General features: G+C 42.7%; 1 protein-coding gene across 5 annotated transcripts in view; it reads left to right on the plus strand.

Moving 5' to 3' along the window:
* Positions 1-25,283, plus strand: part of RRBP1 (ribosome binding protein 1) — a 48,789-nt gene that overhangs the window by 18,926 nt on the left and 4,580 nt on the right. For 4 of the 5 annotated variants that reach the window (XM_066623394.1, XM_066623392.1, XM_066623395.1 and 1 more), the window contains 14 exons: positions 277-430; positions 2,385-2,505; positions 4,882-5,060; positions 5,251-5,288; positions 6,390-6,480; positions 9,386-9,478; positions 10,583-10,675; positions 13,081-13,155; positions 13,863-13,952; positions 16,042-16,134; positions 17,332-17,403; positions 17,978-18,073; positions 19,417-19,500; positions 24,542-24,634. In XM_066623394.1, coding sequence (XP_066479491.1) covers positions 277-430; positions 2,385-2,505; positions 4,882-5,060; positions 5,251-5,288; positions 6,390-6,480; positions 9,386-9,478; positions 10,583-10,675; positions 13,081-13,155; positions 13,863-13,952; positions 16,042-16,134; positions 17,332-17,403; positions 17,978-18,073; positions 19,417-19,500; positions 24,542-24,634 — 1,372 coding nt within the window. The remainder of the gene's footprint in view (positions 1-276; positions 431-2,384; positions 2,506-4,881; positions 5,061-5,250; positions 5,289-6,389; positions 6,481-9,385; positions 9,479-10,582; positions 10,676-13,080; positions 13,156-13,862; positions 13,953-16,041; positions 16,135-17,331; positions 17,404-17,977; positions 18,074-19,416; positions 19,501-24,541; positions 24,635-25,283) is intronic. The other variant, XM_066623396.1, reaches the window with a different exon arrangement.

Here is a 25,283-nt window from a genome sequence, read left to right on the forward strand (position 1 = left end):
TTGGTTGGCGCATGGAATTTGTGCCAGCCACTGGAGCCCTTGGGATTGTGCTGTGATTCTTGTAATTCTCCAGGCCTGTGTTTCAGAAACCCAGAGATGAAAGTAAATGGTGAAAGAGCCAAGAATCTGTAGTTATACTGAGGTTGCATGACTAGTCTAGGAACTTCTACTTTAGAATTCTCATTGCATGAAACTTGGAGTTGCAATTCTGTTACATCGGAATGATATTGAAGCAAGTTTGATGTAAACATCATCTTTGGTGTTGTTATAATGCAGGCAAAATGCTGAACTGGCCAAACTGCGTCAGGAATGCAACAAACGAAGCAAGGAGCTCACTGAAAAGTTGGACATGCTGCAGCAGACAGAGGAGCAGAAAAAAGACCTGGAGGTGAAAGCTGCTGCATATGAAGGGCAAATCTACCAGCTGCAGGTCAGTAACATACAGTCACCATCTGTACTAATGACAAAAACTGCCCCCCCTTATGTAATGCCCTACATTACAGCATTACATGTACAGTGGGCTCTCAGTATCCACAGGGGATCCATTACAGGAACCCCCACAGATACTGAATTCCATGGATAATGGAATCCATTGGGGGGGAGCACAGTGCTGCAATTACTTACCTGGGGGCCATGTCCGACCCTCTGAAAGGCACTTCTAGTTCATGCTGGCGACTTCTGGTAGTGTCCAGAGGCCTTCTGAGGTGCTGGGACGTTGTGCGTAGCCTCCCTGCACCTCAGAACACCCCTGTGCATGACCAGAAGTTGCCAGTGTGAACCGGCGGTGCCTTCTGGTCACATCCAGGAGGTGTTCTGAGGACCTTCCAGAATGGATACACACTGCCAATATTCTATCCCCATTCCTGACTTCATTCTGCCTTCGTGGAACCACTTGGACCTGCAGCAGCAAAGTAACTGGCATAGTTCCAAATAGACCTGTGCAGGCAATAGAGGCCGCAAAGGAACAAATGTTCCCTTATCTGGAAGAGATCTCTGGGGCCTGAAACTCTCCCACAGGATGCAATGTGCCCCATTGGCGCAGCTGCATCAGCATGCCAGGAGTAATGTAGGATTGAGTTATTTACTTATCACATCCAGGCATGAAAAATAAACCTTTACAACTTCAGAGTTTAAAATTCATTATGTGTATCTTGGTATATAAAACTGTGTTTTGTTTATGAAATTTGAAAGTATAAATGCCTTGGGTTTTGTTTTTGTTTTTTAAACGATAAGTACCACTATATCTGGCAGCTGCCACTTAAAGTACCTAAATGTTTTAGTTTAGCCAGTTATAAAAGGGGGGGTGTAGTTATGAAACATTTAGCGTTAATATACGCATATTTAGCTGTATCCCAAGGACTGACAACTGCAACAACTCTAAAAAGCAAACCTCCATCCCATGCAAAAATAGAGACGGTTGGAACAACTTGGTGTCAGGAAAGTCACTTCTCACTTGGGTCAGTCACCTCCATCTTCTGTCTCGTGTGAAACAAATGACTGGCACTTCACAAAATCAAGATACACACCAATAAAAAATACTAATAGAAAAAGAACAAGCTGATGGTCTGACTCTAATGTAATTTTTCAAAGCAATTTATATCCAGGCAGGCAGTTGTGAAACTGATTCTTGGAATACTTTGGCAAGAGTGGGAAGCAGCAAGGAATTATGAGGGCAATAGCGACCTCTTGTGGTATGCTAGAAGTGTGACTTCTGAAATACTAGCCCTATATCTACAAGGTATCTCATATACAGTGGTACCTCGCATAACGAATGCCCCGCACACCGAAAAACTCACAGAACAAAAGCGTTTTGCGAAGTTTGGTAACTCGCACAACGAATTTTTATGACCCGTGCTTCGCAAGACAATTTTTTTTTTTTTGCTTTGGTTTGTTTTAAGGGGAAGATCTTCATGTCAGTTTATGATCCTGTCCACCCTAGTAAGGGGAGGATCTTCATGTCAGTTCATGACTCCGTTCACCCTAGTAAGGGGAGGATCTTCATGTCAGTTTATGATCCCGTCCACCCTAGTAAGGGGAGGATCTTCATGTCAGTTTATGTAAGTAAGTCCCATTGTGCTTGCTCCCAGGAAAGTGTGCACAGGATTACAGCCTTCAAGCTCCCCACTCAGCATCCCCCCCGTTTTTGAAATCCTCAGTACAGTATGTATGCCTTTAAAGAGCACTTAATAAACACTTTGTAAACCAAATTTGACTTTGTTCTGACTTTTCTTGCCCATAGGAATGCATTAATTAAATTTCAATGCATTCCTATGGGAAAATGCGCTTAGCAAAACGAAAAACTCACATAACGAAAGGACTCACAAGGCACCACTGTATACCTGCTGTAGGCTTCCAGCTTCATAATTTTTCTCTATTTCTTGCAGGTATCCCAGAAAGAGAAGGAGGCTGCACTACAGAAGAGGCTAGATGAGATCACTGAGGAACTCCACAAATCCCAGGCTAGCTACAAAACCTTACAAGAAGAGCAGCAGTCCAGTCTTGCTGGTGAGATATATAAATGTATATTGTGACTATACAAAGAGAGAGGAGCATATGCTTGCCTCCTGGCAGAAATTTAACCATACATACTATTCCTGTCTGTCAACTTTTAAACAGGAGCCATTATTCTGGAGGGCTGGAAACATTGGCTCTGACCACAGACTCCACCATTAGCTGAGATAGAAGTAATAGATACTATAAATACCTGCTTTCCTCCCACCAGTCAAAGCTTTGGAAGAGCCCTCCTTCATCTTGTGCACCTCTGTCACTTCCTCAGAGACATAGGGAAAGGGCATTTGAACCACATTCCTCTGTGACCAACTATAAATTATTTAGAAGTGTAACAAGAGTTCAGGGCCCAATCTCTATCTCGGAGAATGGTCATTTGGTAGGAGTGGAATGGTCCAGTGAGAAGTAGACGAAAGGCAGTTGTGGGTGGGAGTCACTAGGCCCCAATGAAATCTTTCTAATTGAGAATTGTTTTCTTATTTTGCTACTAAGGGCTTTGCTATATTGTAGGATCTTCCATACTTGTATGTTAATACTGTTTTGGTGGATATAGGGTGGAGTATATAAGTGAAGGTAAGGAACTCCCCAGTTGTCAATATGGACTATGCGGGGGAGGAAAGGACAGATCTGACAAGTAAGGTATCTTCCTTTCTGGTCTGTCCATATCCAAAGAAATCCAAGTTGCCTCATCAGCAACTGGTTGGGTGTAGTGCCAGGCTGATATATCATGAGACAACTGTCATCCATCCATCTCCTCCTTCTAAATGATTTAGTTTGCATTGCTGAGATGTAGCTGGATGGAGTGGAAACTACTGGCCTCTCATTTATCTGGCTACATTTTTGGTGCAGCACCGAACTAGGTAGTCACGAAGATGGTATCACCATAATCTGTTAGAATACAGCTTCCTTATCATGTTTCCTGTACAACTGAATGCCTATTTCAAGTGTTGTTCTTTAGGTATCAGTTACCAGGTTATCAGGTACCACCCCTGGGGGCTAGGGATAAGAATAGGCCCTCAGTTTGACTGTACTTGTCGTAAGAGGCGACTAAACAACCACCGGGTAGTTGGAACTCAATAGCCTGGGAAGGCAGCTCATCTGAGAGAAGGAAAACTCTGATCCCAAACGTCCACTGCCTTGTGGCTACATCCAGTTATGGAAGAGGCTTCAGGAGTCAACCTCAAGGCAAAATCCGGAGCCAGAGTCCCTGAGGCAGTTCATGGCTAAACACAGTCACGTTCTGGCAACTCCTGCGATGCTGCTGGAACCAACCGTATTGGCCTCTGCCTTTCCATTGGACCATTTCAGCGACGTGGAGAGGGGGGATTTGCTGCATGGGTAACAGCCTATCCTCCTTATCTACCCAGGCTTCGCGCTTTGCGAAGTCTTTACCCAGGCTTCGCGCTCTGGAGAGGACACTCTGTTCCGGAACCACCATTCAGAGCGCAATACTATAGTGTTCCGAAACTGAAGGATGCCAATGCAATCTTTAGATATACTGCTTAACCTTTCCATCCGCCCCCAATACTGAAGTCAAGAGCTGGATAACCAGATAAGGGCCCTTTAAACCACAGCAGGCTTCTCATGAGAAGGGGCAGAGTTAGCCACCTTGCATTCCTCAGCATACCTAAACCATCAGTCTGCTTCACACCTTTGCAAAAACAACATCTAAACCTTTCTTGTTGCACCTGGTCTAGCCCTGGAGCTGTCCATGGTTCTGTCCACTTGCACATTCTGTCTCCCGTGTAAGCTCTTCAGCATCTGGCACCTGAGACTATGCTTCTCATGTGCTCCTTGCATTATGGTCAATTGGGGCATTACACCCACACCTTTTCCTGCAAGAAGCAGGGAAGTGGGAAACTCAGGTGCCCCCTTCATAATGAGATTCATGCTGGCAGAGCATGTACTCATATGACCCCCCTCAGTCACAATATGACACCTATGTCTGAATGACACCTTTTGAAGGCTATGTCAGCACTTTCACCCAGGCGTGGTACATCCTTTGGTGTTGGATTCATGCAGGCACAATAGCACTGGGCTGGCAAGAACCAGATATTTCTACTTAAGTACAGTCCTTTCGACCATAATCTGTACTTAAGTAGGAGATTTAGTTTATGGAGAATTATATATGCAGTGAGTGCAAGCTGTTTGTGCTTCTTGAGGTAAAGGTGCATGGTCTGGAGGTGTGTCTAGTCATCATTTAGCTTATTGGGCAGACAAACTGCCTCATCAGTCCTATTCTGTAAGCAGAATAGCTTAGTTTACAAATGTTTACTCATTTTGTCAGTACAAAATAAGACTCTGTATCAGAAATGACCCATCTATCCTTTTTAGTTTGTATGCTTCTGACCAACATTTCTGCATCTTCAACAGAACTTCAGTCTAAATTGTTGTGCTCTGAAACGGAGGTGAAGAGTAAAGTGGAGGAGCTGAAGAGTTTGCAGACAAAACTCTTGGGAGCCTCATCCAAGAACGTCCAGCTTGCAGAGCAGGCTGAAGCTCTTCTAGAGGCAGACCAGATAAAAGAAGGGGAGAAAGGCAAAGATCTACAGGTTAGTCTTGCAATGTTTTCTTCCTTGCTAGCCCCTTATTTTGATAACTTTGCCCTTCTTTCAGTGAGGCTCTCCTCTTTATATTGAAGTATTTTGGCAGTAACATTATAATGCTGCTTCTTATATTTTGGAAACAAGAGACTACTTTGATGACAAGTCACATAATTGTTCACCCTCTCCTAATTTTCAGGCAGCAAGCCAAACTGAATTGAGCATGATGCAGTTAAGGTAAGGCTGGTGAGTTTTAAAATATCACGTTTTGGACACTAATAATTTTTTTTCTGCTGTAGAGGCTGTAGAGACAAAGATATCTTTTTATTAGAGAGTATTTGTTCACATGCATTATATGAATTGATTTAAAATAATTGTATTCCACCTTTCTGTTCATCTGGACCCCAATGTTGTTTAACAACAATACAGACCAAAAATTTAAAAAATCACCACATCACAGAAAATAAATTTTAAAGCAGCACAATACTTTTCTCGCAAAGTACTCAATAATAATTCTCTTCAAAAGCTCCCCAAAATTGGACTAATCCTTTGACTCAAAGCAGTGGGGGAGCCAAGTTACTTGCCCTTCAGGAGGGTGTTGGGCAGCTTGGACACCACTATAAAAAAGAGTTAGGATTGGGCTGCCCAAGTAACTCCCCACCTGGCAATGCAGTGGTGTCAGTGCAGCTTCTACTGTTTTCCGCAGGGAAGTTTTGAATGTAGAGGCCTCCTAGGGGTAGGCCCCAGCTGCTGCAATGGGTCAACTCAGAGCTGCACCAGTTCTATAGTTGATGCATATCTGTGTTGACTCATGAAGGCAGATTAGGCCCAGAAAGGGGGTTAGAATTTGGTGGGTGTCACTGCTGCTGAACCTGCCCCTTCCCAGACCCAATCTGCCCTCCTCCCCAGCCCATCTCTTCTCTGTTTCATCCATCCCTGCCCTATTCCACCCCCTCCCCCACCTCCCTCCTAACCCCTGCACTGCCTTACCTGCTCTGGAGGCATCTAGTGTCCATATTTGCGTGGACCTGGCTGCATGAGGCTGTAGCCAGGCCATGCACATTGGTACTGCTGCATTTGTAACAGCAACAAAGCTATATACAGCTATTTACACTAGTGTAAATGGCCAGTAGAATTGGGCCATGTCTTCTGTAATCACCAGCAGCACCTCCAACAGAAGGAGAATCAGTTGTGCTGACCTTTGTGAGTGAATAGGTTTATATGGAAGGATGTAGTTCTTCAGATATTCTGATTCCAGACATTGAGTTTTAATTTTATGAAAATTAAGTATGTCCAAGAAATAGACAGAGGTTGAAACACAGAGTCTTTCCATTTCAGACTCCAGGAATCATCCACAAAGGTCTCTGCTTTAGAGAAGAAGACAGCAGAACTAACAGATTTGGTTGAACAGCTGAAAATAAAAAACAATGTGAGTAACAATGAAAGCCAAAGATTGAATAAGCTTATAAGTTTATAAACTAATACTTCTGCTACTCACACTCTTGACTTAAATATCAGTTTAATTTTCTTCTCAAATCCAGTTTAGTGCTGGAATTCAGACACTAATGGCCTAATCCTATGGGCCATATTACAACAGTTCTCGTGATCCACTCTTGTAATTGACCCAGAGATGGCACAGATGCCATTGTCGCACTCCACAGAGCCACTGACACTAATAGCCAGAGGCTCTGTGCACCCATCAGAACTGCTCACATGCTCTTCTGGTGCAGGTACAGTGGCCGAGGGGACAGTTTGAGAGCAGTTCAGGGTGGGGAGTGGGCCAAGTTGGAGCAGTTCAAGAGCAAGAGAGGGGATCTTATCTCCCTTTCCTGGCCTGGATCCACCCGCTTCCTCTCTTTAGGCTTACACCAGCAAAATAGATATTTTTGTTTACTTCTTACTGGTCTTCTGATTACCCACACCATCACCAACATAGCATGCAGCCTGGCTGCATAACACAGACTGATTGGGGAATAGGATTGGACCTTAAATTGTTGAAGGGATCTGGTGGGAGGCCACTGAGGGACTCCATTGAACTTCCTTCCTGAAATCCCCATCTTCCTGAGCTTCTCCACCCACCTTAGCTGACTGAGAACTGATGTTCTAATAATAGAGCTGCAGATCTGTTCTTTTAGGATTAGGAAATGAATTGGCATGCTGATAATACATGACCATGTTGGCTAGGCCTCAGCTGGAAATATGCCATTGCAAGAATTACTGTATAGTTAATGTGGCTGGTTATAAGCAATCCATCATTACTTTGCTTGAAAATTCTATGTATGATTATATCTTTTTGATTTGTCGTATGAGCATGAAATTTGGCTTGTAAAATCTACCTGGTGAGGTTTATAAAGCAAGAAAAAAGGTAAAAAGAAAAAAAATCAAATGAATCCTCAAAAGTGGAACTTATGTCAAAATTTATGACATAATATATTTCAGTTTGTTACATCAGTCCTATCTAAGGTACAGTAGACCCTCTTATCTGCAGTTCAACATCTGGTGATTTGTGCAGCTATGTGTGCCAAGCCCACAGCTCAGAGGGCCTTCCAGATGTGGCTTCTGGTTGCATCTGGGAGGCCTTCTGAAGACACTAGAAGACCAGCACAACCTCTGGAGGGCCCAACATGGCCCCCAGGTGAGTCCCTGCAGTGCTGTGACTCTGCCCCCACCTGTGGATTTTATTATCCATTGATTTCAGTATCTGTGGGGGTTTACAGAACCAATTCCCTCATAGGTTCCGAGATCCCACTGTGAATCATTTTTATTATTATTCCCACATTACCCTTGTTTTTCCTTATTCTTTTCAGGACTTGTCCAATAGTTCAAGAAGTGTTAGGCATATAGTCCATTATTTGTTTCCCCCAACGTGCCCTGAACTGGGTTTAAAACTGAAATCTGTTAATTGTAAGGATACAAAATGGAATTTCACCAACCCAGCAAAAGGGGAGACCCATACTGTATAGCTGAAAGTTTGATTTTTATACTTTCAGAAGGAGAAATTTAAGGTGGTGGTGAATGGGCAAAAAATTGTCACAAGCAATTATACCTCAATGCAAAATGTTTAAATTGCTATACCCCAGCCATACTTCAGTTGATTTTTTTATAAATTTGTACAAATTACTTCTCACCAATTAAAGTTTCCATACTAAATTTCATACCAGTAATAAAAATCTCGATTTTATGGTAAATATAATTTTCATAATTGTAGAATGTGGAAATGCAAAGATACCTTACGAGTCTGGTTCCATAAATGAATGTGGTATTAGAGCATGTTGTAGGTACCAGTCTTCTTTACGGTATGGGAACCAGTTTCTTCCATAGCATGATGGCCTTAAAGCTCAATCTTATAAAGGTTTACTCAGAAGTAAATCCTATTGGGTGAAGGGCTTGTGCTGGCAGAATGTGTGTTCTGCTGCTGCCCAAGAACCATAAAGCACTTTGCAGCAGGGCAAGGCCCAGGCGCGCTGGTGGGATGGTGCAGGGGGATGTAACCTGGAAGAGATGGTGTGGGGGTGGGCGATTGGACCAGGAGTGGGGTGGGATTGGCAGCACTGGTGCGTGCAATTCCCACGGCCCTTCTCGGGCCTGATCCAGGTGCACGGATCAATGCGATATTGCTGGGCCAAGTTTGCATTGACCTGTTGCCACTGCTGTGGCCTGTGTCCCCTTACCCCAAAGAGACTTCCAGCAGCTAAAAATCTCATGCAGGATGCAGTGTAGCCTGCAATGGTGCTGCATCTTTGCCATACAGGGATTTCGGTTGGATTGGTCTGCCCATTTCTATCAGTTAATATAGTGTTATGCGAATTCACATGAAAAACTGAGATAAGGAAAGAAGTTGGATGAGAGTATAGTTAAGAATCTTTTATATTCAAAAAATGTGTGAGTTTGACACTTAAGACATGTACAAATAGCCTTTAATGGGTATATTTTGGCATAAACATTGGTAGAGCCTATTGTATTGGATGCATGATAGATTGAGTAGGTGCTACCTTTCTTCATATGCTATCTTCTATACTCTTTCTCTCTCTTGCTTTCAATACAGTTGGTCCTGCCTAAAGTTTATGCCAAAATGAATAAGCAGTTCCCTTAAAAAAAAGGTAATGGCTTTCTTTACATATTTGGAGAGATGCCAGAAAGAAAATGAGTAGTTCTCAGCTTCCCCCCCCCCTTCCACCACCACAAGGGACATACGTTTAGTTATAAGATTGAGATATGAAAATTAACTTGGAATTCTATGGGTGATGGTTGAGGTGCTGTACCTAAAAAAAACTTTTGTAACCCTCTTCAGCATGAGTATATAGTTGGTTCATTATCTTTTTTTGTTCCAACAGGACCTTCGAGAAAAGAACTGGGCAGCAATGGAAGCTTTGGCTTCCAGTGAAAAGGCATGTGAAGCAAAGGTGCTCTCTTCAGCTAAAGTGAAGGTGACCATTCCTGTAAACTTCCTGGTACTGTGTACTATAGTGGTAGAGCTGCAGTGCCATCATCAGTTTTTTTAAACCTGTGAAGAGGTTTTATATATTTGTTTTAAATAATTGTATTGGTTTTAAATAATTGTGACTAAATGAAAAGAAACAATATCCAGAATGAGAACCAGTGGGCAGGAGGTCTGGTCTAGAGGGTAGAGCATCTGTTTGCCTGAAGATAACATCCGCAGGTTGCCAGTTCGAGGCCACTGGCATCATGAATGGTGAGACCTTGAAGCAGCTGACAAGCCGAGCCAAGTTATTCCACCTGCTCTCACTTCAGAGATATTTAAGCTGGGACATTGAGTCAGAGGATACAGACTTATAGTTGTTCAAATTAGAAATATCCAATTTACAAATGGGCTTGTTTGAGGTTTTGAAACAGGCACACCTGCAAAGACAGTGTCAAAATAAACAACAGAAGCTGCTTGGAGACAACTGGAGCAGCTCAGTAACTTTGAAAATAGCACCCCGTTGTCTGATCTGAACTTCTCCCCATTCCACCACCCCCTGCGCAGCCTTACTTGCAGTTGCGGGCATCCCTGGTCCAATTATTGCACAAACCCAGCCACTTGCAGTGCTGACCAGGCCGTGGCTGTGGGGGCTGTCACTTTTGTTGCAGCCGTAAGGGGGGTTTACATTGCAGAAATGCTCGTTCTAGCAGCATAAAAGCTCTTAGGTCATCAGAGTACTAGTCTCTAGATAAGTAGAATCTCTAACAAAATGTTGCAGATCTCCAACTCAAATGCTCATCTTTCCTGCTCTCCTCTTCACGTTCTGCTATTTGTTTCTGACACTTCAATGTTTTGTTATTTTTGAGGACTTCTGAGAATGCTCAGTTTGTGTCAGGTGTTTTTCTTTTAATTTATTTCTGCATACTGAGGAAGTCCCGTGTATGTATTTCGAGGTATCTTCTGAGTTCCCAGGGACGTCAAAACCACTGTCTTATTTTTGTTTTCGCTTGCAGCCTGATAGGAAGCAAACTCGGTCACCTGAATTTGCTTTTGGTGTATAAGATAAGAGATAGATAACCAAGAGTAAGGTCTTATTTTCTTCTTTCAGGAAGCGTCAGAGGAGCAGCTTGAAGTGTTTCAGGCAGAAACAAAGCAGGTGCTCTTGTCTCTCTTCCCACAGGTTGTGCTGAGTGATCAGCAGGTGGGTCCTACTAGTTTCTTGAAGTTTCGTAGAATTAAAGTTGCAGATGGACTGGTTTCTGGTGTGAAAAGGAGTAAAAGCTGAAGGGAAAATTGAACAGAGAAATGCCAGGTTCTTCCCTTTCCAGTAAAAAGGCACCTGTTAGCACAGCTGAGACCTTTGTTTGAGAGAGTTGCAGCCTGTCAGAACAGACTGTACTGGACTAGATTTAGCAATAACCCAGGCCTACAAAATTGAGGGTCAGAAACGTTTTTCCCAAACTTTATGGTGGTTTGATATGAATTTGGGGTGCCGATTCCAAAAATGGCATCCGTTTTGTCCTATCACGTCTAGTTTTGGAGATTTAGTATAGCCTCATTAGTGAATGGTTCAAGCAACTTCCTCATCAGGAAGCCATGGTATAGGCTTCTTCATGAGGAAGCTGCTTGAACCATTCACTAAAGGGGCTATGCCATGTCTCCAAAACTAGATGTGATAGGGCAAAATGGATGCCATTTTTGGAATCGGCACCCTAAATATACCCAGGAATTGGTGTAATGTTTAAGGAAGCAAAATGTGTGTTGGCCTGTGCAGTGTGCTCTAAGGCAGATCCAGAAGTTCTTTCATTCAGAAACGAGAATGGCGGTGATAGAAAGTTTTGGGTTCACAATGATCATGTCATAAGACAGTCAAGGAACTCCTTAAAGATTTTCTTAAAGTTTTATTCCTCCAGAGTAGATCAATTAACAAGCCAATCTCACAGAATTTGGGTATAAAACTTCACTCTGTCTGCCACTCAGTCTTCCCGAAAATCAAGAGTCTTTATAGGCCTGTGTCGTCAAGTTGCCCATGTGACTCTCCTTATTTGGCCCATGATACATTTCCTATTATACATCTCCTTATTTGGCTGTTTATTTGACTTCTGACTACTGTATGCTCCTGCTTTCTTCTTGTCTCCAACAAGGCCTATAAGTTAACAATTTAGGCCTTTATCCCAAGCCAATGAAATGACTACATGAGCACATAGTTACTTAATGCAAGAGACTTAATTTTTCCAAAGGTGGGCCACCCAAAGGCTGTCAGTCTAAATGAGCTGCATTTGTGTATAATTCAACACTTGCTGTAAAGCTGTACAGGCATGCCCCCTTATTTGCGGAAGCCACGGATATGGGGGATGCTATAAAAATAGGAATCCCTGTGCTCCCCACCCCATATAGCCATGACCTTTGTCTTTGAATCTCTGGATGGCTGTGCAGGGGTTTTCTTACTTACTTAAACAGAAGACTGGGCTGGCAGGCAATTAGTCTGCCACTAGAGGGAGTCTTCTGTTTAAGTTTAAGGAAGAAAACTCCCAGGCAGCGGGCTGGAGGTTCAAAGACAAAGATAATAGCTGTGGGGGAGGGGTAATCTGCAGACAAGGGGACCCTTTGCACATCCGTCCCCCCCTTTTTTTCTCTCATCATGGTGCTGTCAGCTCCAGTCTTTCTTCCTTTAACTTGCTTAGACAGATGACTCCACATGCAGGCTATTGCTTCATTGCCTGCAAGTCCCGTCTTCTGTTTAAGTAAGTTGCAGGAAGAAAGTCCAGAGCTGCCAGTGCCACGATGTAAAAACAAATGTAAGTGAGGAGTCTCCCTATCTGCAGATTATCCCCCCCCCCGTACTCCCCCTGTGTCCCTTATTTTCTTTCAAAGACAAAGGTGTTGGCTGCACAGGAGGGGGGGGTGGGGATTCCTGTATCTGTGGATAATTGAAACTGCAGATACGGGATCCATGGCACACCTGTACTTAGCTCGTGCTGACAACACAAATCAGATGGGAACCTGTATGAGTGAAACTTCGTTAGAAACACTTCCTCAAAAGTAACATTTTTTAGCAGTCACCCTTCTGCTAAATGTGTTGGAGCTTCTGCAGTAAATGGGGTTCCAAGCCTAGAACAGACAGGTTATGTTCTTGGCCCAAGGGCTGGAGTATATAGCCCAAGTTAACCCATTTTTGCCCAGCCCGCAGGTGTATGCATTTGGTCCCTGTTGTGTATATGCAACGTTGGGCAGAAATGGTTAAAGTATTAAAAGCAAGTAGAAGAAAGTGCATGCGCAAAGGCAGCAGAGACACTGTCCACTTAGAGGGAGAAATGGTCTGAAATGTGCTCCAACCAGGGATATGGCTGTCAGATGGGGCAGGTAGCATTGATATGCAAAATGGAGACTGACTGAGGAAAGATAAGTATAGTAGTTTTTTTTCAGAGTGTGAGAAACAGAAGAGGATGGAAAGGTTCGTATTGCATGTGAGGAGATAAGAAAGAAGAGATTCAGGCTTCAGTTCTGGAGACAAGCATTTCCAAGCACTTAAGAATCTAAGGAAGCTGAAGCTAGGAGTTGGGGAGAAATGCTTCACTATGTTTATGTGCTTTGTTTATTTTTCAGGCTTATAATGAGTGGTTGCAGCAATTTAAGGAACAGGCTTCTGTTCTGCAACAAAAGAATGCAAATGCAGAATCTGTAAGTATTCATATAAATCTCATATAGAAACTATTACACATGGAAATATAATTGCGCACTGTTCAGAAGGATCTTTCATTCCAGTTCCTCAGTGTGCCTTCACCAGCCCTCCACAGAACAGCTCCTAGGCTGTACCTCTCTGCCTTCCAGCCACCCTTCAGATTCCCTCCTTTTTCAAGCTCTCCTTCCTCTAAGAAGGCCTCCCTCCACTCTTTCAGGGTCATAATCACAGATTGCAGAAGGGGCTGTTAGGAAGTGTCATCCCATTACAAATGTCTGGGCAGGGAGGGGTAGGAAGCTGAACAGGGGAGGGTGGGTCCCAGCGGTACTGGCATGCACCAGGATCATATCCCTATTCTCTCTCCCTTGCGTGTTTTGGTTTTGCACGATCAAAATGGATGGTGAAGATCCAAGGAGATCAATTCAGGCAATGGAATCTTGCCCCAGCATAGTTCAAGACACTTTAGGTTTCCTAAAAAAAACCCTATCTGAACTGGGTATTAAGTTCAGAGTCAGTTTGACTCCCTGTTTCGGGAAAGTAAATGGTCTAGTTTTGCATCTAGATTTGGATTTGATGAATTTTTGTTGTCTTTTAACTCCGTTTATTGTTTTGTGAGCTATATAACCTGTCGACCAAGAGGGTGGAAAAGGCAAGTAGGGTTGCACGGATTGTCCTATGAATGCTTATCTATGTCACTTTCTTTTAGGACATGGCACTTTCACTGAGAGAAGCCAGTGATGCACTGAGCACACTCAATGCAGAATGCAATCAATACAGAACCATTCTTGCCGAGACAGTAAGTAAGACTAAGTATGTCAGCCAAATCAAATACATTGACCCCAAAAGCTGCTATGTGTACGCTAAAGAATATACGGAGCTCCCTTAGATGCAGGCTTCCCCTTTATCTTCATAGGGCCTCCACCATATGTTAAGCTGTTGCCTTCCATTGAAGTAAGGGAAACCTAAAGTATAGATAGGAGGTCCATGTGGCACTTTCATATGCACAAAGAGCTCTGAATCAGGCTGACCATCTTCACTTTAACTGACTAAGGGCACAATCCTGACCTGGGTTTGGGCTGGCGCAAGTCCCTTGAGCTGGCCCAGGAGGGTCACAAATGTGCCTTCCTCAGGAGGAAGCTGCATTGGTGCAAGGAGATGCGCCAACACACGGAGGCTGAATCCAGCCTCCGTGGCGGCTTCCCTACTGAGTCTTGCGTCAGCCCAGCTGGGCTGATGCAAGCATCAAAGGTAGGTGGGAGGGAGGTGTTCTTGGACAGGGAAGGGTGGTTGGTTGTTGGCCCCGTGGGCAGGCGGGCAGGGAGCAGGAGGTGGGGCTGGGACCCGGCAGTTATGCAGGATCCAAATCCCCATTCCTGGGGAGTTCAGAGCAACTTCAAGCCGCTCTGCTCTCCTCAGACTTGTGCCACCTCAAGAGGTAGCGCAAGTCCGAGGAGACTCATAAGGGACAGCAGCCCTTACCCGGAGGTAAGGGGAAATGTTTCCTCTTACCTCTGGCTGAGCTGCTTATGGCCACAATCCTGCGCTGGATACAGCGCAAGCCTCTTGACTTGCCTGTTCCAGCGCAGGATAGGATTGTGCCCTTAAGAATGCAATATGAGAGACATAACCTCTCAGAATAGATAGTATATGGAAGTAATGGCTGTCCACAAAGTGTACTATATAACATAAGAGGCAACTGCCGATCTTGGCTGCTTTCTGGGGTTGGAATGACCAGAATTAAATTGTTTACTTGCTTAGTGGGGTAAATGAAGATATTTCTGGGGTGGTGGCCAAATATATAAATATGATAATTAAGAGACGTATTTCTATGAAGGTCTCAAATAGTTGATACATGGCAGCAAGGTTGGTCATGGTTGGAGGTGAACTGTCTGATTTATGTATCCCTCCATCCAATCCTTTATTTTATACTGCTTGGATTTTAAATATGCCAATAAAGGTTTCTTGTATCTGTCATAAGAAGCAATCACTTCCTTGAAGAGGAAAGTTTATTTTCAACAGGATTTTTAAAAAAGAGAAAAAATCATGGAAGGTTTAAATGGGGATTACATTCTTGAAAATCAGTGCATATTTCAGAAATTCATAAATTAAAAATCAAAAGGAACATGCACAAAGCTAGCTAAATATTGCAGGAGCACCTAGAATTTACTGCATCATTTCAAAAGTTAACCTGCATGGATTTCAGTACTGATTTTGAAAGTGATTTATTTCAAAAATGTGTAAATCAAACTTGTGTAAAATGAGAGCTATATGTATTATTTATAGCAATGATAATAGCAGAGTATTGAAGATCCACTCCTGAATTTTTTTTTTTTTTAGATTTTGCTGGGCAGTATCTCCATGTTTTAAGCACATCTTCCCAACTGTAAAGTTTAGAGACTTGTTTAATGAGAACTAAATTTCTTTGTGTCGAGAATATCTTTTCCTGCAGACTGGTGCTTTCCCTGCTTGGCCACTCGGGGCTGGTGTAACTACCAGAACAAACCTGAGCCCCCAGCTCTGTTCCTCTCCTGTGCGACTTCTCCCAGGAAAGCTGCACTTGGGGACTACATCCCCTTTTCCCAGTTCCCACCCTGGGTTAGGCTACTAGATTAGGCAGGTATGGTATTTATCTTCATCCAAATAGTTACATAAACCTAAAATGTATTTTAAAAGAGTTTATTAAGAGAGATTAAGGGCCCAATCCTATCCAACTTTCCAGCACTGGTGCAGCGATACCTTGAGGAGGCCTCTGAATTTTGCACCAAATACCACATTTTGTTCTCTTTATTTTTTTCCCCTGCAACATCTACATGAAAATTGCAGTCCTGTGTTGACTAGGATTCTCTCTCAAATCAACTTCCTTTCGTCATGCTCTTTTTCAATAGGAAGGGATGCTGAAGGACTTGCAGAAGAGTGTGGAAGAGGAGGAACAGGTGTGGAAAGCAAAGCTGGCTGCATCTGAAGAGGCACTTCAGAAGGTACTTGATGAATGGAAAGTGCACATCTTTCTAGATTTAGATTTGTACTCTCGTATCACCTTCTTTTTACTAGTGTAAGCATTCACCTCTGCCAATCAAATGCTTTTGTCACAGTGTCACTTGATGTAGGAATAGGGTAACATATACCACTTATGGCCCAACCCTATCTCCACAAATACTTGCATGAGGATGGCCACACTAGCTCAGAAATCTATCCCCTGAAGCACATGCCACTAATGCTGGCAGAATATCAGAAAAACTGCTGTGCTGAGGCAACTCAGATGCCAGCAGAGAGGCCAAAATGAGAAGATAGGGGCATAATTTGGAAGGATATGGGTGGGACATGGATGAGTCAAAATGTGCTATATCAGTGGTTCCCAAAGTACTACTTGTACTTTGGATAGAGGCGAGTGACACACAGCACACTGTCTCTGTCCGATATATTGCAAAAACCAGTTTGTTATGGTTTGTTTATGCATGTACAAAAATAATGCTATTTCCTCACTGTGTTCATTTTATGGCATTATTGAAAGTCAACATGTAGAAATTCGTTTTGATTTATTGGCAGAGGTGAGGTTAATACTGAATAATTACAGTTTGAGATCTTAAAGCATATGGCCCAGGTGACTGAAAATGAGGGTTAACCAGGCTGACACTGGCCATATGGAAAGGAGTATGGCAGACAGAACTGCACATGTTAGCTATCCGACTGAGTGTTTGGAGAAAAAATGTTTTAAGTTTCTGAGGACCAGATGAAATCTTATACTGAGCTGGATGTGGCCCCCAAGACCCCAAGCAGGGGTCTCCAAACTTTTTGGCCAGAGGGCCGCATCAAATACCTGGCACGGTGTTGAGGGCCGGAAAAAAATTTAAATATAAAATTTATATAAATAAATTAGAGATAGAACTTAGATGAGTGAATAAATGAATGAATAGGCGTTCATTCAACGTCTCTGGCCCTTAGAACACCCTCCAGACACAACCAGAGCATAGTTCCTGTCACGTTCGGCCAAGTGGGCCAGAGGCTTTCAGGGGACAAGAGGCTGGCTGCGGGCCGTTTAGAGGCTTGCTGTGGGCCGCATCTGGCCCCCGGGCCAGGGTTTGGAGACCCCTGCTCTAAAGTGAAAATCTAAACTGTAAATTCTGTACTACAACTTCTGGTTCTTTATGTTTTGTGTGGCTGTGTGCTTCATTTAGTCCCAAGACCAAATGAAATGCCTTGAAGATGATGTGAAGAGATTCAAGATGGAACTCCAGGATGCAAACAAGGTATGGGAATATTTCAAGACTCCTTCAAGGAGTGCTGGAGACTAGCTGAATCCTTCTGCCAACGTGCTGCTAGAACTTTATTCAGCCTCTCAGATTTTACAAAGCATCCCAGTTTGGTATCTTGTCAACCAACATTAAAAACTCCAAGACTTTGTCAGTCTGGAGTTGCAAAACATAGCTGCTCTCTAGCTTCATCCTGAATAGGACTCTATGTAAATAATCAGTTTCAAGTACAGGGGATGAAGCAAAGTGTCTAAGGCTGCAGCCTTTGACCTTGGCACATGGTTACTAGATTTCTGATTACTGGGGAAAAAACCAATACAGGATGTGTTGCCTCTCTCCCCTTGGATGTGGCAGGATCAATCTGCCTCAAAATTATGTCCAGCACAGAGCAAGCCAGGGGATGATCAGGATGTGAAAAATCAAAACTAGCCTTGGACTATAGGAAGACAGGACTTGCTATGGCAATCAAGAACATATCTGTTTTAGCAGAAAGCAAACTCTATTTTTCTATTCTACATAAATGGAAAATATTTGTTGTCTGAAAAGCTTTCATTTTCCCCCTCTTCAACAGTTAAGAGAGTATGCTTCCTTGATGGAAGCACAGTTGGAAAATCACTTGGCAACAAGCAACTCTGAACATCAAAATTATACAAAAGAAGTTGAAGCTGTAAGTGCATTACTTTTCTGGAGCAGCTACGAAGGAAAAAAGGGGGGATTTTTGTGATTAGTATTAATATTTGATGCTTCAAGTAAGCTGGGAATGGGGCATGCGAAGGGTGTTCTACCTTGTTCTGTTCTCTGGCAACCATAAGTATTTCATTTCTCACGCCACCTGGTCTAATCTTGGTTGATAATATAGGAAGATCATCTTGGGTGCTCCATCTGTTCAAGTAAATTGACTGTAAGTAGGAAAGGCCAGTTCAAACATACTTGCAGTGTAGGGACTGATTTCCCTCTGGTGTGATACTCTGGTAATAAGTGAATTGAAGGGATGATGTGGGGTGGGGAGAATCTCATGGCTCCTTCCCATGTAAACTTTTCTAGGGTGCTAGAAGAGAGGATTGGGGGAAGGTTCCCCTAAATTTCCCAGATATTATCTTTACTGTGGCAAATTCAGTCCCAGTTGAAATCTTTCCAAGGAGGTTCACGCTAAAGAGAGACATGGGAAATGCATGTTCCTCACCTCCAGCATCTCAGCTACTCTGGAATCTAGCTCAGTTTCATTGTTGCGTGAGTGTTCCAGCAGAGTAGAGCAGCCCCAGTTGTGCAATCCTTCTGGTTCCTTCCCTAGGGGATGTGGGTAAATCAGATTCTCACTAACTTTGAGTAGCTGTATCTTTCTCAGTAAGGGTATCCTGAAATTCCACAGTAATTCTACCTCTGCTTTGCATATATTCTTGTCTCTAGCTGTAGATGCTTCCTATCTGTTCTGCAGAGGTCATCGGTTCTGGAGTATATATTATGAAATGCCGCATGAAAGCTTGTTCCAATGTGGCGGGCAAAGTGTTGGTGGGGTCTGTAGAATAATATCAGGGCTTTTAGGGAAAAGGTCACTTTGGAAGTGCAAGGGGATGGACTTTGCAATTAATATTTAAACAAATGACTGCTATATTCAAGGTTTACTGTATGTCAAAAAGTTGCGTACAGTCAGATGCTTAGAGCAGGGTTTTCAAACATAAATCCTGTGGGTCAAATGCGGCCCCCAGAAGGAATTTATCTGGTCGGTGTTATAATCAGCTCTCCGATATCTTGAAAATACGAACAAGATTTGCACATTTTCTTTTCTATCGTTTTCAGCTAATTAATTTGAGAAAAAAAAGTGCTTAATTCTGATTTAATGACATTATCTGCTTAATGATGTCCCTTTCTGCATAATGATGTCACTTCCAATCTTCAGCAGGCATCCTGAATGCTGTTTGACCCACTATATGAAATGTGTTTGACATCCCCTGCTTAGAGAATTGTGAATCTTCTTTTTTAAAAATTTGTGTTTTAATAATTTGTTTTTAGTTGAGGCAGCTTTTATCTGAATCTCAAGAACAGCTGGCTACAGCACAAACAGAAGTGCTCAAACAAAGCCATGAGCTTGCACAGGTAAATGACTACATCATAATGGGTACTTTTTAAAAAGGTGCACTGTCTTATTGGGAAGAATAACGCTCATAAGCTATTGATAATGCTGAGCCTACAATAACTTCTGAAATTACTTCAGCTCTGTTGTTTACACAATCAGAGGCATGGATCAGATAGATATATACTTTATTTACGGTCATCCGACCAGCTCGTCACAAACAAAAAAACAAAATACACAGAATTAAAACCAACACCCCGTTACACATATGTAAAATCATAAAATCAGAGGTCTACACTCTCAATTCCTTACCAACTGTGCAGCATAACAGAAGCGGGCAACCCTGAGTGATATATCCGAGTAAACATCAGAAAGCAAAAAAGCAAGCTGCTCCTCCACCTGCATCCCCGTTTCAATACCGAAGATCGGGGAGATAAATTTAGATCTCAAATCGTCATAATATGGACATTGCAAAACAATGTGGGCAGTTGTCTCCACCACATTTTGAGGGCAGGGGCACAGTCTCTCTGAATAGGGACGCCTTGCATAACGCCCCAAAAGAACTGCTGATAAAAGTGCATTACACCTAGCTTTAGTAAAAGCAATCCTAAATTTAGGTACAACAATATTATAAAAATATCTAGCAGGAGAAAATGCAAGAGCTTGATCCCCAAGAAAAACATACACAGAAAGTCTGGCACTCGCAGATCTCAATTCAAGGTCTACCAACCTCTGACGCAAAATTTCTTTTGCGTCTCCCGGGCTCATCATCATTAAAGACTCTGGGGAGAGATTGCAGAGTTTGAAATGATCCAAGCACCTTTTTTCCCAGGTGCCTACAAAAGGATCCGAAAAGATCAAATAAGTAAAGTTATCCTGTCGTGAGAGAATCTTCAAAAAATAATGTAAGGCATTTAGCCACATCGACATCTCCATACTTGGGGTACCGGATTCCAACCTGACCACAGTGTTTGGCACACATTGGGGAACATACATCAATTGGCGCAAAAATTTGGTCTGGATCACCTCCAAAGACCTGGTATTTAAATATGGGGCGATCTCAGAGCCATAGAGCAATTGAACCCTCGTTTTAGCAGTGTGCAGCCTTAAAGCCGCAGGGAGAAATTTGGCGCCTTTGGATAAATAAAAACGATAAATGGCACCAGATGTTTTCTGAGCTGATTGACCGACATAGTTTTTGTGGGCCAAACGGCCTCCTTGATAATGAAAGATCACCCCCAGGTATTTTATTATTTTAACCTGCTCAATGAGTTTCCCATTTAGGAGCCATCGAAAGGCCTTATAACATCTAGCAAAAACCAGCACCTTTGTTTTATCAGAATTTATAATTAATTCCTCCTGTGAACTGACCAGGGCTAGATGGCGAAGAGCCCTCCTCATGCCGACCTGTGTTCTTGATAATATAAGCACATCATCGGCATATGCCAAAACAGGAATGTGACGATCAGCAAGTTTTGGAGGATGTAAGGCCAGATCATCAAAAGAAGTGATCAATGAATTTATATAAAAGTTAAATAAGAGGGGGGCAAGAACACAACCCTGTCTAACCCCTTTATTAACCAAAATTGGATTCATTAGATGACCATTAGATGAACACCTAATCCTTATGCCAGAATTGCTGTACAAGCTAACCATAAGCAGCAATAATCGATGGTCAATGGACGAGGCTGCAAACTTATCCCATAGCCTTGATCTAGGGATTAGGTCAAAAGCAGCCTTGAAATCAACAACGGCTGCAAAAAGTCTAGAACCCCTAGTGGCCAGATGTTTTTCGACAAGAAATTGCAGCACTAAAGTCTGATCAAGGTGTGATCTTCCAGGGCAAAAGGCTGCCTGAATATCGGCTATAATGTCTTGAGATTCCATCCAGGCCAATAGCTTCTCTCTCAGATGCAAGGCATAAAGTTTACTGATGACATTGAGCAAGCTAATAGGCCTGTAATTTGAGGGAATTTCATGACCTCCTTTTTTATAAATGGGAACTATAATCGCCCAACCCCAATCAGAAGGCATATTAGCTGTTTCATCAATATACGAAAATAGGGCAGCCAAAGTTGGAGCCCACCAATCCTGATGTTCTTTAAGCAAATCACTTCTAATAAAATCTTCCCCTAGAGCTTTTCCACTTTTAACTCTCCTAATAAGAGAGACAACCTCCTCACTGGTTACAGGTTCCCAAGATGGAAGATCTTCAGTTAATAATTTAGATCTTAAATCTGGACAAGGGGGTTCTTCCGATGCATAAATCCCCTGAAAATGTTCCACCCATTCTGATGCTGTAATATAATTTGGGGCTCCCGAGGGAAACACCTTCAGTAGTGGATTAATTATGTGCCAGAAGAGAGATGTATTTTTCTGATTAGCTGCACTAATTAAATCTTCCCAATTTTTCTTTATAAAGATTTCCTTCTTAAATTTAATAGTTTCCTTAAATTGTTTTTTTAAATTTTTTAAATGCAAATAATGAACCTCCAATTGAGATTCTCTCGCCATAATCAAAGCAGCAGTAACCTGCTTCTTCAGGATCCTACATTCAGAATCATACCAGTCATAAGATCTACTTCTCAGACTAATATTGTTGCGCGTATAATTACTTAAAAAAGGTTTTAAGGCAGCAACAACATTATTATAATGTGACAAAGGATCACCTTCTTTAGCTATAATTGCATCCCTAAAGCCCATTACCTGCTCACAACTCAAAAGCCCTTGAATTTTAGCACTAACATGACTGGTCCATTTCACACAACTTGTCACAGGACCTAAATGGTCAGTAGGGTGATGGATCTCACATGGATCAGATGTTGAAGGGAGCTGAGACTCAGATACTCATTAATTACAACAGACTAGCATACAGCATCAAACTCAAAGAATGTCACACAAAGGTTGGATCACAGACAGTCAGTCCTGCCCTCTTACCAGTGAGGAATACTGAGACTGAGGCTACAATCCTATACAGACGTTCCTGGCAATAAGCCCATTGAGCACAAAAGAACTCACTTCTGAGTAGACATGCATAGGATTGTGTGCTAAGAGAGAAATGACTACCCCAAGGCCATCTTCTGAATCTCTGAATTGCAGAGAATTGTTCTCATTTACCGGGTTTAAATGTCAATTTGTGTCAGCAGTCTTATTTATAACTTCACTAAATAAAGATTTTACTGTTGCCTGATCGCTGGCATTTTATAATACAATGTATAAAAATTACATTACAAAATGTTTACAATATAGAAATGTTCCTTTTCTGTTACAGAAAATAAAGTTTTATGGCATTATTTCAGTGTAGAGGTCATATACACCCATGACAATTTTATTGTGGTTTTTAACAGCAAAGTTGGCCCAAGACCTCCTGGCACCAGAGGCAGCTTGCCAAATAATGCCCTTCCACCTCCAGTGATGTGCTAGCCTCTGTTTCATTTTTTATACCGTTTTCTTTTTCTAATCTAGGGAGTGGGATGAAGAGCAGTGGAGGCAAGTGGGTGAATAGAAGTGGGCAACTTCCCAATCTGCCGTCTGAGGCAATCATCTCAGACAGCATCATGGATGGGCCGACCTTGCAAACAATTCAACATGTAGGAGAATTTCTAGAAAATGTTACTCATGGTATAGTTGGAGAATTCCAAAACTGAGACAAATCCCAAGGGCAATTGTGAATCTGTGACAGACAACTTGATTACAAACACAAGCGCCCCTTTATTACTATTAAATCTTTTACAGCAAACAGCAACTATGCAGGCACAAAGAAAACATTTTCTCACTCACAGAGTAGAAGAACACAGACTTGTCATCTTATTTACAGGGGGTCTCATGCACACATGCACACAATAGAGAGAGGTAGAGTCAAGGGGAGTGGAGCTTCAGGACTTCTCTTGCAGCATGATCTAAATACCATCAGCAAGTGTGCTTGGGTACTGCCTTCAAACTATGTTCTCCAAACTATACAGAAAAATGCATGGAAGACCCCTGGGATGATGCCACAGTAGCCCTGCCCCTGCCAGTAATGTTTTTATCCTTGCCATGCTCTCCGTGTGTTCAGTGCTTGTTCTTACAGATATATGCTGAACATGCAAAGGGTGAGGCTAAGTGCATGTATCACTGGAGGTGCAGAGCTAGCAAAGGATGATTCCAGGGGTTCTCCACAAGTTTCTCCACATAGATTGGAAAATGTCTGAAGAAGGCTTTAAAGGGAGTGATAGAGATGAGTTGCTGTAGCACAGTGAAGCAAGACTAGTTACATTGTGCTAGTAGTCTGCTTGCACAGTGGTGTTTCCAGGAGAATAGGATACCAGTATGCAAGATGTTGCTTCATATGTGAGTTTGGGGAGGCGGAGTTTTATCATGGATGTGTGTTTTCAAGTTACAGATTGGTCTTGTAACTGATAAGGCTTCATTTTTGTTGGCAAAATCCAGTGAGCTGGACCTGGTGATATATTGAGACACCTAACTCCAGTGGTGTCACTAGGGTTTGTGTCACCTGGTACAGGAGGCTAGCGCATCACCACCATGGTGGACCTCCTCCCATGCAGTGGGCGTGGCAACACCTCAGGCAGTGGGCATGGCATCGTCATTGTGCCCCTGCTGGTTTTTTTGGCTATAACATTTGATGGAATGTAGATATTTCAACGCAGTTTGTTTCAATTACACATTGAACGATATATATTATTCCTAAAAACCACAATTTTAACAATTTTGGCCAGTAGTGGTGTCACTCCCCCATGCCCATCACCCAGTGTGGCCTACACCCCCCACACCTCCTAGCAATGCCACTGCCTAACTCACTTCAGTTCACTTGTACACTTCTATAGCCCTTTCCTTGTAAAGGAATTGATGGTTGTGTGGGGAGAGATTATGGTGGTTGCAAATTTCATTTGAAACCTTATGTGGTATAACTAACAGCAATTGTTCTGAAAGTAAAATAAACTGAATGACTCTTGCAACTCTGCTTTACTACTAAAGAATGAAATACATGTAGCATTCCTGGGTTTTGTTTTTACCCTTGATAGCTGTTTCTGGTGCTTGTCTAAGACTCATTGATCCCTGTTTCAGGTCAGGCAACAACTGAGTGAGATGAAGAGTCATGTGCTTGAAGGAGAAGTAGCTGGGTCACAGACTGACCCAAGCACACAAGAGCCACTCGAGGTTAGGGCGGAGAGATGGCCAGTTCTGCGCCAGGCACGAACCTGTATTTGCTGTCTGTCTGCATGGTTCTTCCTGCATGGCTTTCTTGTTAACATAGCCAATGTGTATCGTCCTCTTCTGCACTGTTTCATGCTAAAAAACCTGAAGTAACCATGCAAAGAAAGATTTCTCACCTGCCAATCTCAGTCAGACTAAGATCCAGACTAAGACCCAGCAGTCACTTCCTGCTGGTGGACAAGTTGGAAGCTCACAAAGAGCCTTCACCTATTGTTTGTCCCCAGTTGAGAAATATACTGCCTAAACATTTTGGGTCCTATATATTTGAAGTACCTGAGCAGCTGATCCCACATCCTCCAAGGCCAGCAGGATCCCCTCCTTTTCAGAAGTGAGATTGGTGAGAATTCATCACTGGAGATTTTCAAAGAATCACACTCGTTCTCTGGAACTCCCTGCCCCCAAAGCCCCCCCCCTTTTAACCTCCCCATGTATTTTTTCGGCATGTAATTAATCCTGACTGCTTGAGAGATCTTTCCTGGAAGAGCTTTTTCTATTTTCATATTACTGCTGCTGCTAACAAAGCATTTCTTTGGTATATTTGGATTTTGAGTTTTATATTGATTTTGTTTTTTGTATTTGCTGTTGTACAGTG

Source organism: Tiliqua scincoides, chromosome 4, assembly GCF_035046505.1.
Source record: "Tiliqua scincoides isolate rTilSci1 chromosome 4, rTilSci1.hap2, whole genome shotgun sequence".
Lineage (NCBI taxonomy): Eukaryota > Metazoa > Chordata > Lepidosauria > Squamata > Scincidae > Tiliqua > Tiliqua scincoides.